Here is a 17,216-nt window from a genome sequence, read left to right as displayed (position 1 = left end):
GTAACCAACTCAACATCAATCTTTCCCAAACTTGGTCCTGGGGTGTGGTTAGATGTGGTCAACCTAATTACATCGGTGTAAACGTTGTTACTGCAACATGTTAACGCCATATTTTCACATGAGGAGAATAACATTATATCACTCCCACATGTTAACTTTCAATTCCAAATATGAAATTGAGATTTTCACGTGGAATAGCAAGTTTACAAGTGAAAAACAATCACAAGGGAAATTTAAAGTTTCAGTTTCGTATGTGAAAAACTTTCACGTGTACAAATCTCACTTTCACATGTGGAATTGGAAGTTCACATGTGAAAAACAATCACGTGGAAGTTTTTCACATACGAAACTGAAACTTTAAATTTCCCATGTGAATTATGAAACTGCAAATGTGATTTTTACATGTGAAATGACAATTTCTCATGTAAAATTGCAATTCTACACGTAAAAGTGAGATTTTCACATGGGGTTTTCTTACATGTGAACCTGCAAATTAGACTTTCACGTGATTAAATTTCACATGTGAACGTGCAATTCCTCATGTGAATGTTCTTCCACATGGGAAAGTGCATATCACCTGTTGAAAACATGTTATTCTCCTCATGTGAGAATGTGGTGTTAACATGTGAACTCTTAAATTTAAGTTGTGAAAATATGGTTTCATGTTTACATGTGAAACTGCGTATTTGATCATACATTTTTTTTGTAAGGTGTGTGTCTGGGAGTTTGAGACCGCAGGGGAATAAGCTCTTATGTCTCACACACACACACACACACACACACACACACACACACACACACACACACACACACCAGTTTTTTGGCCGTACAAAAGGTAAACTCAGCAACATGACGTAGATGCAGAATGTAAAGAGCATATTTGGTAAATTTCCACAACAACTAAGAACATTGAATCCAACCAGTGTGTGTGCAGATACTGTGTGTGACTGTGGGAGAGCGAAGTCTTGCATCTCGCTCATCTCAATATCTGCGGTGCTGCTCGTGGCGACGGCATTTTGCTGAGTCTACCTTTTAAAGCTATCATTGTGCTGGGCCCTGAGCCTATCGAGAGCTCTCTAGGATTGAAAGGGAGAGAGAGGCTTTTTGTCTGGGGACTGAATAGCCATTACAGTCATGGTTCACATTAAAGAAAAGAGCACAGTTCTGTATCACTTTACACAGTTCTGCATCGACTTACTACTTTCTCTCTGTACAACTCAACATGTTCTCTCTCTGCACCGTACCATTAGTATGGTGCTTATATAACAATGGGGGCATGTAGGAAGAGATTGTAAGGCTGCAATATGTATACGAAATATGTTCTAACAGCGCTCCAGGCTGCGACCGTTTACTCTCAATTTTTCAAACCTTTTGACTTGGCTGTGCAAGCGACTCCTTCTACATGGTCACCTCACTCGAAACGTCATGTTCTTTTCAGAGGATAATACCATGATTTAGTCAAACGGTAAAGTACATGATCCTCGTCATGATTAATGTAATGAAAGTGTCTCCCTGGCCCTGTACCTGTTTCGCTGGGGCCCGCTGCTGCGTCGAGCAAGCTCTGCAGAAAGAAAAAGCTCAAGAAGAAAAAAAAAAGTGTTTGATTGCGTAACGTTTCAAAATCCATTTGTGAGGGAAAACACAGCTGTCATGTTGTCACAAATGAAGAGAGGAGGTTCTCAGCTTTCTGTTGGTAGCTATAATTTTTCTCCCCTCTTCCTGCCACTGTAGCCATATCACAAAGTGAATGCACAAGCTGCATTTTGAATGCCTTCAGGGACCAGTGCCTGTGGTTTCTGGGAAGGGGCCTTTACAGGGTCCCCCACAGAATGTATGCATTTACGATGGCAATGTTGAGCATTCCCCAATACACATACTTCCACCATTTTCTGCCTGTGCATCCAACACTGTAACACTGTAATAATCCTCAATTGGTCAAGAGGGTCAATCCTGCCCATTTTCTTGTTGTAATCTATGACAAGCTCTGGAACAGATCCTACCACTTTTTTGAAAAACTCCAAAACCCCCGCCACTGTTACTTTAGGCCCAGGTTATGTGGTACAAGGGTGAATGGTGGGACTTGGGGCAGACACACTCAGGTGGGCTCTCCCTCTTCCTCTTCCTCCTCCTATCCCTTTTCTTCGTCCTGTCTGTCCTTTTCTTCCTCCTCTTCCTCCTCCTCTCCCTCTGCTTCGCCCTCTATTCCTCTTCTTCCTCCTTTCCATGTTCTTCTCCTCTCCTTCACTCTCCTCTTCCTCGCTCCCTCCACTGTCCTCTTACTCCACTCCTCCCTCCTCGCTCTACGTCTCTATCCCTCCAATCTTCTCTAACTCCTCTTCCTCCCTGCCTTTTGCTGCTGCACCCTGACTCTCCACATCACCTCCATCACTTACACTGACCTAAAGGAACAGAGTAACAGAGGGAGAGGAGAGGAGCAACAAATAGTATACACTTGTGTTCAGGAACATAATCTCTCCCTCTCACACTGTCTCTCTCTTCCTTCCTCTTTCTTTTTCTCAACCATACACGTACACTCTTCCTAATAGGGGGTTTCCATAAAAGATGTTGTGATAAAGTTACACGCCTCTGATTCCACACACAGTCTCTCGCTCCGTCTCTCTCACTCTCTCTCTCTCCGGGTCTCTCTTTCTTGCACTCACTCTCCTCCAATCAACTCTTGCTTGCCTGACAGACTAACTACAGAGTTCTCCAATGTTAGCTGATTAGTAACCAAGCTGGGACAGTTTCCAAATGAATTGCATTGGTAGAAACAGGACAATAACCCCAAAAACCCAACTGAGTGACTTAACTGGCTGGTTCAAAATAACCAAGTGTTTGTTCGGACCAATATTTATCTTTTTTTTATTTTTATTATCCCAGCATTTTTTTTTTGCGTTAGCGCTCTGGCTAATGTGTTTTCACTTACTCAAGTGGTGAATTAGCCCCAAATAAATTAGCCTATGATATAGTGCACATAAAGATGCAAACAAATGAATCTCTATTAAACAAAATAAAATAAAAATCTGGAGACCTATTGCAGTAAAATATAACAAAAATAGCCTAATTGTCAACCCAAAATGCATGACAATCACCAGATTAGGTTGAACATTGAAATATTTAGAATAAAAAAAATATAGTTTCTTGAATACCATTTCAGTAGTCTATTACACTTTTATAATAAAGCACTATGAATTACTTTAAGAGGCTACTAATATTTTCTATGGTGTGACACGGGAATAAAAAACTTGGTTTGACCAATTCATGGGCTGGTGCCACTAGGGGGTGAGTCTTGAGCCCTGTTTTAATGCTATGCATGTAACAGTTGTCTGACAGAGAGATACTCATTCAATAGAGACTACCAGATGGGAGTGGGAGAAGTAAAGAGATCCGAGGGAGGAGGAGTGCACATCATTGCTGTAAACTGCTCCTCACATCCCACTGTCTAAAGAGAAAGGGGGAGATGGAGAGGAGGCAGGGGCCATTACGTAACGTGGCAGAGGAAAGCCAGGATGGGTGGAGGAAAGATGGGGGAGGAGAAAGGGGCGAGGCCGAGGGTTACTATTATAAGGGGAGGTGGCGGGGACAGCAGGCTATTGAGACCGGACGGGGCAGGTAGAGGGAGAGAGAGAAATAGACTGCTGACACAGACCAAAAGCCAGTGGCCTGCTGTCCAAATTTCAGAGGAGTAACCCTTCTGTCCCTCCAGTCTGTCCCTCTACAGAGAACTGGACCAATATCAAAACACACCTCTGACAAATATGTGGGTGGGAAGTGTGTGTAGGAGGGGAGGGTGCAAACTGGAGATGCAACATGTGGTGCAGCGGTCTAAGGCACTGCTAGAGGAGTCATTACAGACCCTGCTTTGATTCCAGGCTGTATCACAGCGATCTAAGGCACTGCATCTCAGTGCTAGAGGAGTCACTACAGACCCTGCTTTGATTCCAGGCTGTATCACAACCGGCCGTGATTGGGAGTCCCATAGAGCGGCACACAGTTGGCCCAGCGTCGTTAGGGTTTGGCCGGGGTAGGCCGTCATTGTAAAAAATGATTTGTTCTTAACTGACTTGCCTGGTTAAAGGTTGTATGAGTAAATGTGATGTTTTTCAACCCCTTTCCTCACCCAGCCAAGGGCACAATAGATTTCATGTCAGTCTGAACAAGAGGCTGCAGCACTGCCAAGGGAGGATAGACACGAGCACTGAATCCAGTATGTTCCCTCTGTCTTCCCGTAAATGACAGAGTTACATGTTAAGAACCCACGCTGTGGATCGGACGAAAAGACAGATGAATGGATGAGAGGACGGGTAGATGGATGCTATATTTAAAGCCTATTTAGATCAGTGTGATTGTGATCATGGAGCATCATTGACTCAGTGTCTATGTAAACCCACTGTGTAAGCCCACTGCCTCTCTGTGGTGGTAACTTCCTTATAGATAGGCTAAATTACTAAAACAACATGCTGGTGAACTTCTGGTAACAGCCCCTCGGTCTCCTGGATGATACTCGCACATGCGTGTACACGCACACACACACACACACACACACACACACACACACACACACACCACACACACACACACACACACACACACACACACACACACACACACACAGACACTTTTTTTAGGCTGGTGAGATGCTCTTCCCGTTCTCGCTCTCTACCTCTCCATCTGTCTTTCCCTCTCTCATCCTGTAGTTGGCAGACAGTGTGACACATATCTGCGTCCTGGAAAACAGAACTGTCTACTAGCTCAAATCTGCTCCAGGTCACTCACACACACACACACAACACACAACACACATATTTTATTTTAGATGTGAATAAATCATGACTAATTTTAGTAGATGTCTTAAATGAGCCTCAGTTAATTTGGAACTCGTAGAAAAATGGAGGTTAGAATGTCTGCCTTGTTGTATGGTGTGCCGTCCTAATCCACAAGGGACGTTGTTTCAATCCCAGTTGAATGCTCATCAGATCATACACACACGTCTGATTTTAGTACACGAGGTGTGTATATGAAGGTGATTGTACGTGTGACCTTGTGAGTGTGTTTATTATCTCGGTGGATTGGTTTTCTAAGTAGCTAGGCTGCTCGTCATGTGTAGGCCATCTGACTTTTTCTGTTCTCTTGTGTAAACATTGATATAAAGTTATCTGATGTAGGTTGACCATAGAGGGAGGTGCACTCAAGGGTAAAGTCACACACACACACACACACACACACACACACACACACACACAACATATTTCCAGATGTTAGACTTGGTCAAACGTGAGGTTTGTCTGAGCAAGTGAAAACAGCGATGTGTAAAGTCTCTGTTGCCCTCTACTCTTCTCTCTGTTGTTGTTTTGGTCTGTGTGTTATAAAGAGAGTGTGCTTCAAAGTTGATGCATTCCTTTCAGATCGGTCCGCATCCCATCCAGCACCGTTTCTCATGTTTGGAAGTCGACCCGGTTAGAAGAGAAACGCAGGGGAAGTTTTGGTTGTGTGTTTACTTAAGGCAGACATTTTGGTGGCGTGTTTGTGGTGGAGCTTTGCCAGGGCTTACGGCTTGGCTGAGAGCGCTCCTCAAACCAGTTTACTCTGGTTGAGCAGTCTGGAGGCGGGAGGAGGACCTCTTAAAGCTGCAGGCTATTTGTCTGTGTGTTTTTTTTTTCACATTATTATTATTGTGAGTTTGTGTTTGCACTTCATTTTAAATTGTGTGTGGTGAATAGGTGTGTGTGGATTTTTGCTACACCATTTCCTTGTGTGACAGAACTTTTTCATGTTTGAGATTTTGAATAAATGAGTGTGTGCGTGTTCCTTGGCTCAGTTTTAAACAGTCCAGGGAACTCTAAGCCTCAAGAGAAAGGATAAAGAGGAAAGGAAAGAGAGCAGCGTGTATCTTGGTCTTTCCAACACAATGACACACATTACTGCAGGCTCTCTGTTTTGTTAATATGTTACCCTCTCTCAAATACTACCCTGTTCTCTCTGTGCCTGTGCCTGTGTCTGTGTCCTGTGCAGATCTCTCTGTGCCTGTGTCTGTGCCTGTGTCGTGTGCAGATCTCTCTGTGTCTGTGTCGTGTGCAGATCTCTCTGTGCCTGTGTCTGTGTCGTGTGCAGATCTCTCTGTGTCTGTGTCGTGTGCAGATCTCTCTGTGCCTGTGCCTATGTCTGTGTCGTGTGCAGATCTCTCTGTGCCTGTGCCTGTGCCTGTGCCTGTGCAGATCTCTCTGTGCCTGTGCCTATGTCTGTGTCGTGTGCAGATCTCTCTGTGCCTGTGCCTGTGCAGATCTCTCTGTGCCTGTGCCTATGTCTGTGTCGTGTGCAGATCTCTCTGTGCCTGTGCCTATGTCTGTGCCTGTGCAGATCTCTCTGTGCCTGTGCCTATGTCTGTGTCGTGTGCAGATCTCTCTGTGCCTGTGCCTATGTCTGTGTCGTGTGCAGATCTCTCTGTGCCTGTGCCTGTGCAGATCTCTCTGTGCCAGTCTAAGTGGGCAGTATAAATACAAGGGGTGAGCTGGGCACAGAGAGGTTATAACACCGCTGCCAACCGTCTCTTTGTCTCTCTCTCTCTCTCTCTCTCTCGCTCTCTCTCTTTCTGTCCCTCTCTTTCCCTGTTGCTCTTTCACTTCCCCTCCTTCTCCAAAGCAGATGTAGGATCATATATTTATTTGGTGCCCGAATGGATGAAGTGTTGCGTGCAGCTGAGAGTCGAGTTGAGACGACCAGTCTTCCTGATGAGCCCTTCCTGGCTAACTAGTTAATGCTGGCAAAAACAGCTTGGCTCTAGTTAAAGTTAGTTAAAGTTAGTTAAAGTTATGTTTATTTTGATGGGTGAGGGGAAATTAACTTGTGACGTTGGTCACCATCTGGATGTCAACGTGACGATGCTGTGACGATGCTGTGACGATGCTGTGATGATGCAAGCTCTCTACTGCTCTCTATTCATGTCGAACCACCGTTTTCCTTGACCCACACTTCAAAATATGCTGGGTTAAAAACAAATATAGGACATAACACATCTTGGGTTATTTTGACTCAGCCAGTTGGGTTGTTGGTATTGGGTTATTTTGACTCAGCCAGTTGGGTTGTTGATGTTGGGTTATTTTGACTCAGCCAATTGGGTTGTTGATGTTGGGTTATTTTGACTCAGCCAGTTGGGTTGTTGATGTTGGGTTATTTTGACTCAGCCAGTTGGGTTGTTGATATTGGGTTATTCTGACTCAGCCAGTTGGGTTGTTGGTATTGGGTTATTTTGACTCAGCCAGTTGGGTTGTTGATATTGGGTTATTTTGACTCAGCCAGTTGGGTTGTTGATGTTGGGTTATTTTGACTCAGCCAGTTGGGTTGTTGATGTTGGGTTATTTTGACTCAGCCAGTTGGGTTGTTGATGTTGGGTTATTTTGACCCAGCCAGTTGGGTTGTTGATATTGGGTTATTTAGCTATGATCCACAGGGTCAAATCAGAAGATTGGAGGCGTGGCTTAGTAGGGCTGTGCCTTTCAGCCAAAAAACAATTGGCCATCTGTAAGAGTAAATGTAAATCCGGTTAATCTGTTCTGTTGTATTGCCAACACATGTTAAAGGTTCATGAACAGTAAAAATTGTATTTCGGGAAATTGTGTGATATTTGAAGGGAACCAGATCAAAGTATAATGACCGAAGTATGAACAATGACTGTAGCTTCTACATTGATAAAGTTTGATCATAAAGTTGCTTCCACCGGTGTCAAACACTTGGATTCCGGAGGCGGGATTATTAACATTTTCACACGTACCAACAAACGGGTGTGATCATTCTACAGAGGTCCCTGGAGCTTACGCTCAACCAATGGGATTAGAATGCCTATTTAGAACGTCCAGTTTCGATTGACTCAGCATTTGAGTTGGCCACTGTTTTTTTTTTTCACGGAAACACAGTCCTTACAAAGTTATGTCCAGAATGTGACCCGTTTATTTTTGGATGCAATGTTCAGACATTCACAGAGGTAGCAACATGGGAATCAGAAGGACTATGAGACCTTTAAGGTTGAGCACTGACACTCTTGTTGCTTTAGTAAGTTTAACAGAATAACAGGAGTTCCTTAAAGCTATGTAGCCAATATCAAGACAGGGTGAAACACATTTATTGTAGTGATTTTCAAAAAAAAATATATATATATATTTTTTTTTACTCAATTGGTAGTTGCAGTCTTGTCCCATTGCTGCAACTCCTGTGTGGACTCGGGAGAGGCGAAGGTCAAGAGCCATGCGCCCTCCGAAACACAACCCAGCCGAGCCGCACTGCTTCTTGACACAATGCCCCTGCACCCGGAGGCCAGCTGCACCAATGTGTCTGAGGAAACCTGATGACTGTATCAGCGTGAATTGCACCCAGCATACCACAAAGTCGCTAGAGCACAATGGGACAAGAACATCCCTGCCGTCCAAACTCTCCCCTAACCCAGACGACCAATTGTGCACCGCCCCACGGGTCTCCCGGTCACAGCCGGCTGAGACAGAGCCTGGACTCGAACCAGGATCTCTAGTGGCACAGCTATCACTGCGATGCAGTGCCACTCGGGAGGCCCCTATTGTAGTGATTTTCACTGAACATTTACAACTCTGGCTTTAACGTATACATTTTAGTTTGTTTATTTGTATTAACTAATACTTAAACTGAATGTTTCTGAACATTCTCCCAAGTCCCAACTTTGGCAAACAAGTTTCAAACTCTCGTGGGCGTTTTATAGCCACAAGCATAAACTACACTCAAAAAAATGCAGGGTTGTTTGGTTGACCAAACTGCTGGGTTGCAGGCACTAAGTTGGGATGTTTTCTTTAAAAGCTGCTGGGTTATTGGTGCTGGGTTATAGGTGCTGGGTTATTGGTGCTGGGTTATTGGTGCTGGGTTATAGGTGCTGGGTTATTGGTGCTGGGTTATTGGTGCTGGGTTATAGGTGCTGGGTTATTGGTGCTGGGTTATAGGTGCTGGGTTATAGGTGCTGGGTGCTGGGTTATAGGTGCTGGGTTATTGGTGCTGGGTTATTGATGCTGGGTGCTGGGTTAAAGGTGCTGGGTTATTGGTGCTGGGTTATTGGTGCTGGGTTATTGGTGCTGGGTTATTGGTGCTGGGTTATTGGTGCTGGGTTATTGGTGCTGGGTTATTGGTGTTATTGGTGCTGGGTTATTAGTGCTGGGTTATTGGTACTGGGTTATTGGTGCTGGGTTATTGGTGCTGGGTTATAGGTGCTGGGTTATAGGTGCTGGGTTATTGGTGCTGGGTTATAGGTGCTGGGTTATAGGTGCTGGGTTATAGGTGCTGGGTTATTGGTGCTGGGTTATTGGTGCTGGGTTATTGGTGCTGGGTTATTGGTGCTGGGTTATTGGTGCTGGGTTATTGGTGCTGGGTTATTGGTGCTGGGTTATTGGTGCTGGGTTATTGGTGCTGGGTTATAGGTGCTGGGTTATTGGTGCTGGGTTATTGGTGCTGGGTTATTGGTGCTGGGTTATTGGTGCTGGGTTATAGGTGCTGGGTTATTGGTGCTGGGTTATAGGTGCTGGGTTATAGGTGCTGGGTTATTGGTGCTGGGTTATTGGTGCTGGGTTATAGGTGCTGGGTGTTGGGTTATTGATGCTGGGTGTTGGGTTATTGGTGCTGGGTTATTGGTGCTGGGTTATTGGTGCTGGGTTATTGGTGCTGGGTTATTGGTGCTGGGTTATTGGTGCTGGGTTATTGGTGCTGGGTTATTGGTGCTGGGTTATTGGTGCTGGGTTATTGGTGCTGGGTTATTGGTGCTGGGTTATTGGTGCTGGGTTATTGGTGCTGGGTTATTGGTGCTGGGTTATTGGTGCTGGGTTATTGGTGTTGGGTTATTGGTGCTGGGTTATTGGTGTTGGGTTATTGGTGCTGGGTTATTGGTGCTGGGTTATTGGTGTTGGTTTATCGGTGCTGGGTTATAGGTGCTGGGTTATAGGTGCTGGGTTATTGGTGCTGGGTTATAGGTTATTGGTGCTGGGTTATAGGTGCTGGGTTATTGGTGCTGGGTTATAGGTGCTGGGTTATAGGTGCTGGGTTATAGGTGCTGGGTTATAGGTGCTGGGTTATTGGTGCTGGGTTATTGGTGCTGGGTTATTGGTGCTGGGTTATTGGTGCTGGGTTATTGGTGCTGGGTTATAGGTGCTGGGTTATAGGTGCTGGGTTATAGGTGCTGGGTTATAGGTGCTGGGTTATAGGTGCTGGGTTATTGGTGCTGGGTTATTGGTGCTGGGTTATTGGTGCTGGGTTATTGGTGCTGGGTTATTGGTGCTGGGTTATTGGTGCTGGGTTATTGGTGCTGGGTTATTGGTGCTGGGTTATTGGTGCTGGGTTATCGGTGCTGGGTTATCGGTGCTGGGTTATCGGTGCTGGGTTATCGGTGCTGGGTTATCGGTGCTGGGTTATCGGTGTTGGTTTATCGGTGTTGGTTTATCGGTGTTGGTTTATCGGTGTTGGTTTATCGGTGTTGGTTTATCGGTGCTGGGTTATTGATGCTGGGTGCTGGGTTATTGGTGCTGGGTGCTGGGTTATTGGTGCTGGGTTATTGGTGCTGGGTTATTGGTGCTGGGCTATTGGTGCTGGGTTATTGGTGCTGGGTTATTGGTGCTGGGTTATTGGTGCTGGGTTATTGGTGCTGGGTTATTGGTGTTGGGTTATTGGTGTTGGGTTATAGGTGCTGGGTTATTGGTTATTGGTGCTGGGTTATAGGTGCTGGGTTATTGGGTATTGGTGCTGGGTGCTGGGTTATTTGTGCTGGATTATTGATGCTGGGTTACTGGTGCTGGGTTGTTGGTGTCAGAATCTTCAGCACTCGCAGGGGATGTGACCACAGTGTTTATTATTGGACTGTAATTTTCCATTACATGCTTAAACACAGTTTGTTTTTCTGTCTAAAGAAGGCATGGCTGGAATATTTCAGAGCTGAAATTTGTATAGGGTTAGGTTTTTTTCCTGGTTATGATTGGAAAAACGTGATTGGTCTGTTTGGCTATGAGAGACTCACATGATGGGTCAGTTTGGCTGCAGCAGACTCAGTGAACGGGTGGTCTGCAACGGCAAAACAAAGCAATTGGCCAGTCTGTAGTGGGGCAATCTCATTGTGAGGACACTATAGTGGGCAATGGGTCATATTACTATGCTGCTATGCTTGTATTGTAGCATGACTGTTATAAGTCTGCTGATTTGAAATAGAATCCTCCCACTTTCTATGCAGGAATAGCATGTTGGTTGTCTGTACATAGTGTGTGACCTGGCCTCTGGTGTGTGTGTTCCAGGAAACCTTCAGGTCTTGCTGATAAGGAGGTACTGGCTGCTACCGTCCTGACATCACTGTCCACCTCTCCTCTGGTCCTCTCCCAGACAGCCTCAGGTAAGACTGTACACACACAGAGATTCAGGTCTGTAGTACCATTCTCTAGTGTCCACCTCTCCAGCTAATGTTTACCCCCATCAACCAACCTCACCCTGCCAACAGCCTGGCCTTGGACACATCGCCATGCCTGTTGTTTCCGGAGTTGCCCGTTACCGTGGCACTCATCGCCGTGACAGCGATAGTAGACAATCAGAAGTCCTACCTCAATTTTCAACCTTAATATGCAAGAGTTCTTCTTTTGCAGTTTTTTTGGAACCACCTCCCTCGTTGGAGAGTTGCTTTATTTAATTTCAGCGGGACAGTAACCTAAAACGCAAGGCCAAATCTACACTGGCGTTTCTTACCAAGAAGAACGTGTATGTTCCTAAGTGGCAGAGTTACAGTTTTGACTTATCTTGTTAAAAATCTATGGCCAGACCTGAAAATAGTTGTCTAGCAATGATCAACAACCAATTTGACATAAATTAATAATGGGCAAATGTTGCTCAATCCAGGTGTGGAAAGCTCTTAGACTTACCCAGAAAGACTCAGTTGTAATCGCTGCCAACATGTATTGACTCGGGGGTGTGAATACTTAAGTAAATTAGATATTTCTGTATTTCATTTTCAAAAAAAAAAAATGTATTATGGGACTTCCGGTCACGGCCTGCTGTGACACAGCCTGGGATTGATCCCGGGGCAGTAGTGGTGCCTTAGACCGCTGTGCCACTTGGGGGGCACGTTGTAACTGTTTTAAAGTCACCATTGGCCTCATGCAGAAATCTTTGAGGTTTCCTTCCTCTCTGGCAACTGAGTTAGGAAGGACACTGTCATACTTGTCCTGTTGGGTGAGGATCACTGGCGCCAGATCCCCCCCCCCCCCCCCCCCCCGCACCAGTTTTATGACCGGTCGTAAATATTGTGTAGAAACTTTGGATTTGGCAATGAAACAATATTTCTGTATTCTTCACAGTTGGAAGACCCCGTGGGTACTTAAAGAACAATCACGTCGAATTCATTACTAATTGGTGATGTAACTAAGGACAGTAGAACAACATAACTGTATCATAACGCTATCATCCAGAAGGCGAGGTCAGTAAAGGTGCATCAAAGCTGGGACCGAGAGACTGAAAAGCAGCTTCTATCTCAAGGCCATCAGACTGTTAAATAGCCATCACTAACACAGAGAGGCTGCTGCCAACATACAGACTCAAATCTCTGGCCACTTTAATAATGTCAGCTTAATAATGTTTACATATCTTGCATTACTCATCTCATAAGTTTATACTGTATTCTATACTATTCTACTGTATCTGAGTCTGTCGCTCTGACGTTGCTCGTCCATATATTTATATATTCTCAATTCCATTTCTTTACTTAGATTTGTGTGTATTGGGTATATGTTGTGAAATTGTTAGATATTACTTGTTAGATATTGCTGCGCTTTCGGGAACTAGAAGCACAAGCATTTCGCTACACCCGCAATAACATCTGCTAAACACGTGTATGTGACCAATAAAATTAGATTTTGATTTGAATGTATAGTATTAAGCAGTGGCCCACACCCCTGCAGCCCCCAGGTGCCCCCCCATGTTTTCTTCTTTTTAACAGTATTTTGAAATACCCCTGTACAAACGGTATATTGCCCAAGCCTAATTGACATGAGTTCATCTTGAATAATAGCTTTAAGGTAACATTTCAAACGAGTTCAAACACTTCAATGAATAAACATTGCATGAATTAACATATCATTTCTTAATGTACTGTACATTTGTAAATGTTAGACATTTTTAAAGCATAATTTCAGGTGACCAAAATGTTGTCCATACCAGAGGTGATCAACCGTGCTCCACTCCCTGGTCTACTGGGTGAGCAGATTCTGTTCCAGCCCAGCAACACATTCGATCAACTCATTAAGTCTACACACCCAGCATACATCCAGAAGTGGGGGGGACATCACTTTTTATATATCAAGATGGATAAACACTCTAAATAGCCTACCCGACTGTTCGCAGCCGTCCGCTTGGTCCTAAAGCACACCTTTGGCTTGATTTGTATCACATTCCAATGATAAAATAAGGGGATGACAAAAATGTAACACGTCCCAAGTGAAAGTTGCTCCCCTGTGTACCACCCATGCCATACAAGGATGTGCCAGCAGTCTCTTGGGACTTTCATTGGGACTTCTTCATATGCAGACAGGCTTTCACAGCGCTCCATATCTGAGGACAGACAACATCACAGAGAAATGGGCTTCATATGCAGACAGGCTTTCACAGAGCTCCATATCTGAGGACAGACAACGTCACAGAGAAATAGGCTTCGTATGCAGACAGGCTTTCACAGAGCTCCATATCTGAGGACAGACAACATCACAGAGAAATAAGCTTAATTTTATTAAAGCCCTGAATATTATGTTGCTGTTATCTCATTGTCTGTCTTCATAGTTTTCCTCTCTAGAACTGGACAATCGTTTTATGATATCCTCCACACAACGCTGGTAAATAGCCGCTGTGCCGAAACGCACGTTAAGGTTATGTGTGGCTGGGTTATTGGGCCTTTGGAAAAAGGAGTCCCTATGTAAGCCTGGCCCGAAATCCATTGTGGTTAAAACATATTCAAATCAAATGTATTTGTCACATGCTTCATAGACAACAGTTGTAGACAAACAGTCATTAACATTGTGTGCGTTCTCTTAACCCTTCCCTAAGTCTACAGCATATACTCAACCCATCTCGGGCCCCATCTCCACAGTTTAGTTCAGTTATTGATTAAAACGGGCAAACCCACTAAATATTAGAGGATGGGGTGGACTGTACAATATGTGGGAAGACGGGGCAAATATGTATTCGTTTTTCATAATTAATAAGACATTTCATCCTACTCTTTTCATACATTTTAAAAAATGTACCTGTTTACCTCTAATGTCGTATTTTCTTCTCCCTAGTGTCATTGTTGTGCTGAGTACATCGCTCCGTGGGTTTAGGGGTTGGTCTCCCCCGAGACAACATGTAGAACTATGTGAACTCCTGTGTCTGTATTCTCTGTAGGACCCTCCTGATCTACACTGGCCCCCATGGACCAGTCAGTCATTGATTTAATATGAGTTCATCTCCAACACACAGCTCATCCTGTCGGGAAGGCTTTATTTTTCATTATGTTTCGCCACAAGGCAATGTGATTGTGGCCTTTTTATAAGATCTCTATAAGGATCTGTGTTAGTGAAGCAGTCAAAATAACATATTGCACTGGAGGGGTTTGTAGGTCAAAGCTGCTGGAGAGAGGGAGTCTGTTTTCCTATGGATAGATGGACATTCAATATAAACCTCAATTTTCATTTTGCATGAACAATGTTGCAAAAAAACATTGTATGAACATTTGTTCTATTGTATGAAGTCACAAAGTGAATTAATGCCTCCCTGGTTTTGATGGTACTGACTGGCCCTCCTCTGTCTCCAGCTGCAGTTCCGGAGCCAGCCAGCAGAGGGTGGAAGGAGGTGCTGTCAACTAGCTACAGCAGCTCCACCAGTGGCAACTGGAGCTGGGACACCAGCGACCAATCAGTGCCCTCCACACCGTCCCCGCCTCTCTCCAACGACACCAGCAAGAGCTTCCTGCTCTCCTCCCAGGGTGATCATGTCATCGACGACGTCAAAGAGAGCACGCACTTCTTGTTTGAGGACCCCATACCCCGGAAGCGAAAGGTACAACTGGGGGGTCAGGGGCTTCGGGTGAGGCTTGATCCTAATGCTACTGAACACCCTTCCATATTTATCTCCTTATCTCCAAGGAGTACATAGATCACAGCTATTTGATTTATCCAGTCCAGTTACGTGTTTCTTGTGACCCTTCCGATGAGAACAGCATTTGTAGCCACAACCAACCCTAAGCTGCGACCCATTAAAAATGGGCCATGGGCCAACAGTGGCTCCCGTCGATTTATCAATCGCTGCCCTAGTGTGTAGTTTTCCTAATTCAAGGGGGCCTCTGAAACCCCTCTGAGAGATGATCTCAGAACACAGCTCCAAAGTCATTTAGGATCTTATGACACTGGCTTGGCCCTGAGACAACGAGGTCGGTCGGCCTTTACGCCTCTGAGCGTGACGGAGCGTGTTCTCGCTCAATCTTTTCCTCCGTCTCTCTTTTTTTTCTCCCCCTGCCCTTTTTAATGCGGTGGAAACCTTCCGAGACATTAATGTGGTTTCACTATCAAGAAGAGCCATGCGCTCCATCTCCAAGAGGAAGAGGTGGGAGAGGATGGGGAGGAAGAGTGTCAAAAGAGAGGCTGTAAAAAAACATATTAAGGATGAGGAAGAGGGGAGTTACATGACTACTGAGCTAGGGGAGGAGAGGGGAGTTTGTAAGGGGAGGAGTGAAAGGGGGAGGGTGAGGGTTCATCTGCAGGAAGCTGAGGGAGAGAAGAATATCTCATAAATCCACTGTGACACAGGTGTGGATAGAGGTGTGGAGACCGGAAGGGACTCAGATTGGAGTGTGCAGGTCCAACGCACTGGCCTGTAGGCCTATCCCAGAGGTAACAGAGTCCATTTCAGCCAAAACACATAAGATCATACAGTATGCAGGAGGCCAGGCCATAGATATCCAATATCCTGAAAGGAAAGTGGATTACACTCACTGACTAGCTTCACCAGAATAGGACAAACACATTCTAGCATTCCCATCACTTGAACTGAATGATGGTTATGCCGTGTTAGAACACAACAAGATCGTGCTCTATGTGTCAAGTCATCCGTCAAATGTAACGCCTTGTCTGCATGTTTCACGTCCGTCTTCAGCCTCACCTCGCTCGTAAAGATGTGACGGAGCGTTAGACAATGCTAGACACACAGTAAACATTAAATCAACATTATGCAAAGCCTTGGGAGGCCACCGCAATAAGGCTTGCACTGACATGCATGTGGGGTTCTTCATGAATAGCTGGCTATAGATAAAGTCATTACAGTTTGGATGACTTGTGTGTAAGCCTGCCCTGGGAAAACCTAACAGGCAGTTCGTTTCCTGTGGTGGTTCAGTGCAGTAGGCCAAGACCAGAGGCCTAACTAAGTCCTGATTTGCAGGCAGCAGTACATCTGGATATACAGTAGAGTAGCTGCAGTGTATCTGACTGTGTTTTGTAAGAGGCTTAGGATTGTGTTAATCACCTGGGTATTCCTGTGATTGTGTTAAGGTGGAAGAAAAGCACTTTGTGCGTTGTTTGGGATTGTTTGTTGAGATGCTGCAGATTTGCCGTTGGGAGTGTTTCATACAGTATGCTTCAGTGCCATTTAGAGATGTTGCATATGATGTCTTCACTGCAAGGAATAACGGATTGCATACGAATATAGACTGTTAAAAAGGGTTAAATTGATCAGCCCGCTGATAAACCTGTTCTATAGTTTTGTATTTTAAAGTCACTCTCTCTCCCATCCCTCTTTACCTATCAACAGCTTCCAGAAAGGGAGAGAGCCAACGCCCACTAACCTGTCATTAGTACTGATGCAGGTCCAAACACATCTCTCCCTCCGCTGCCTGCCTCCGAGATCTGCATGAGAAAATACGTCTGGAAAAAAGATAGATTAGAATAGATAGAAAAAAGATAGATTAGAATAGATAGAAAAAAGATAGATTAGAATAGATAGAAAAAAGATAGATTAGAATAGATAGAAAAAAGATAGATTAGAATAGATAGAAAAAAGATAGATTAGAATAGATAGAAAAAAGATAGATTAGAATAGATAGAAAAAAGATAGATTAGAATAGATAGAAAAAAGATAGATTAGAATAGATAGAAAAAAGATAGATTAGAATAGATAGAAAAAAGATAGATTAGAATAGATAGAAAAAAGATAGATTAGAA

General features: G+C 44.5%; 1 protein-coding gene across 2 annotated transcripts in view; it reads left to right on the top strand.

Moving 5' to 3' along the window:
• LOC129824389 (zinc finger protein 704-like) overlaps window positions 1–17,216 on the top strand; it is a 75,005-nt gene that overhangs the window by 36,221 nt on the left and 21,568 nt on the right. For both annotated transcript variants that reach the window (XM_055883983.1, XM_055883984.1), the window contains exons 3-4: window positions 11,283–11,377; window positions 14,819–15,063. In XM_055883983.1, the coding sequence (XP_055739958.1) occupies window positions 11,283–11,377; window positions 14,819–15,063 (340 nt within the window). The remainder of the gene's footprint in view (window positions 1–11,282; window positions 11,378–14,818; window positions 15,064–17,216) is intronic.

This window comes from Salvelinus fontinalis, chromosome 26, assembly GCF_029448725.1.
Source record: "Salvelinus fontinalis isolate EN_2023a chromosome 26, ASM2944872v1, whole genome shotgun sequence".
In the NCBI taxonomy this organism is placed as follows: Eukaryota; Metazoa; Chordata; class Actinopteri; order Salmoniformes; family Salmonidae; genus Salvelinus; species Salvelinus fontinalis.
Note: the sequence above shows the minus strand (reverse complement) of the source record. Positions and strands in the feature narration are given on the sequence as shown.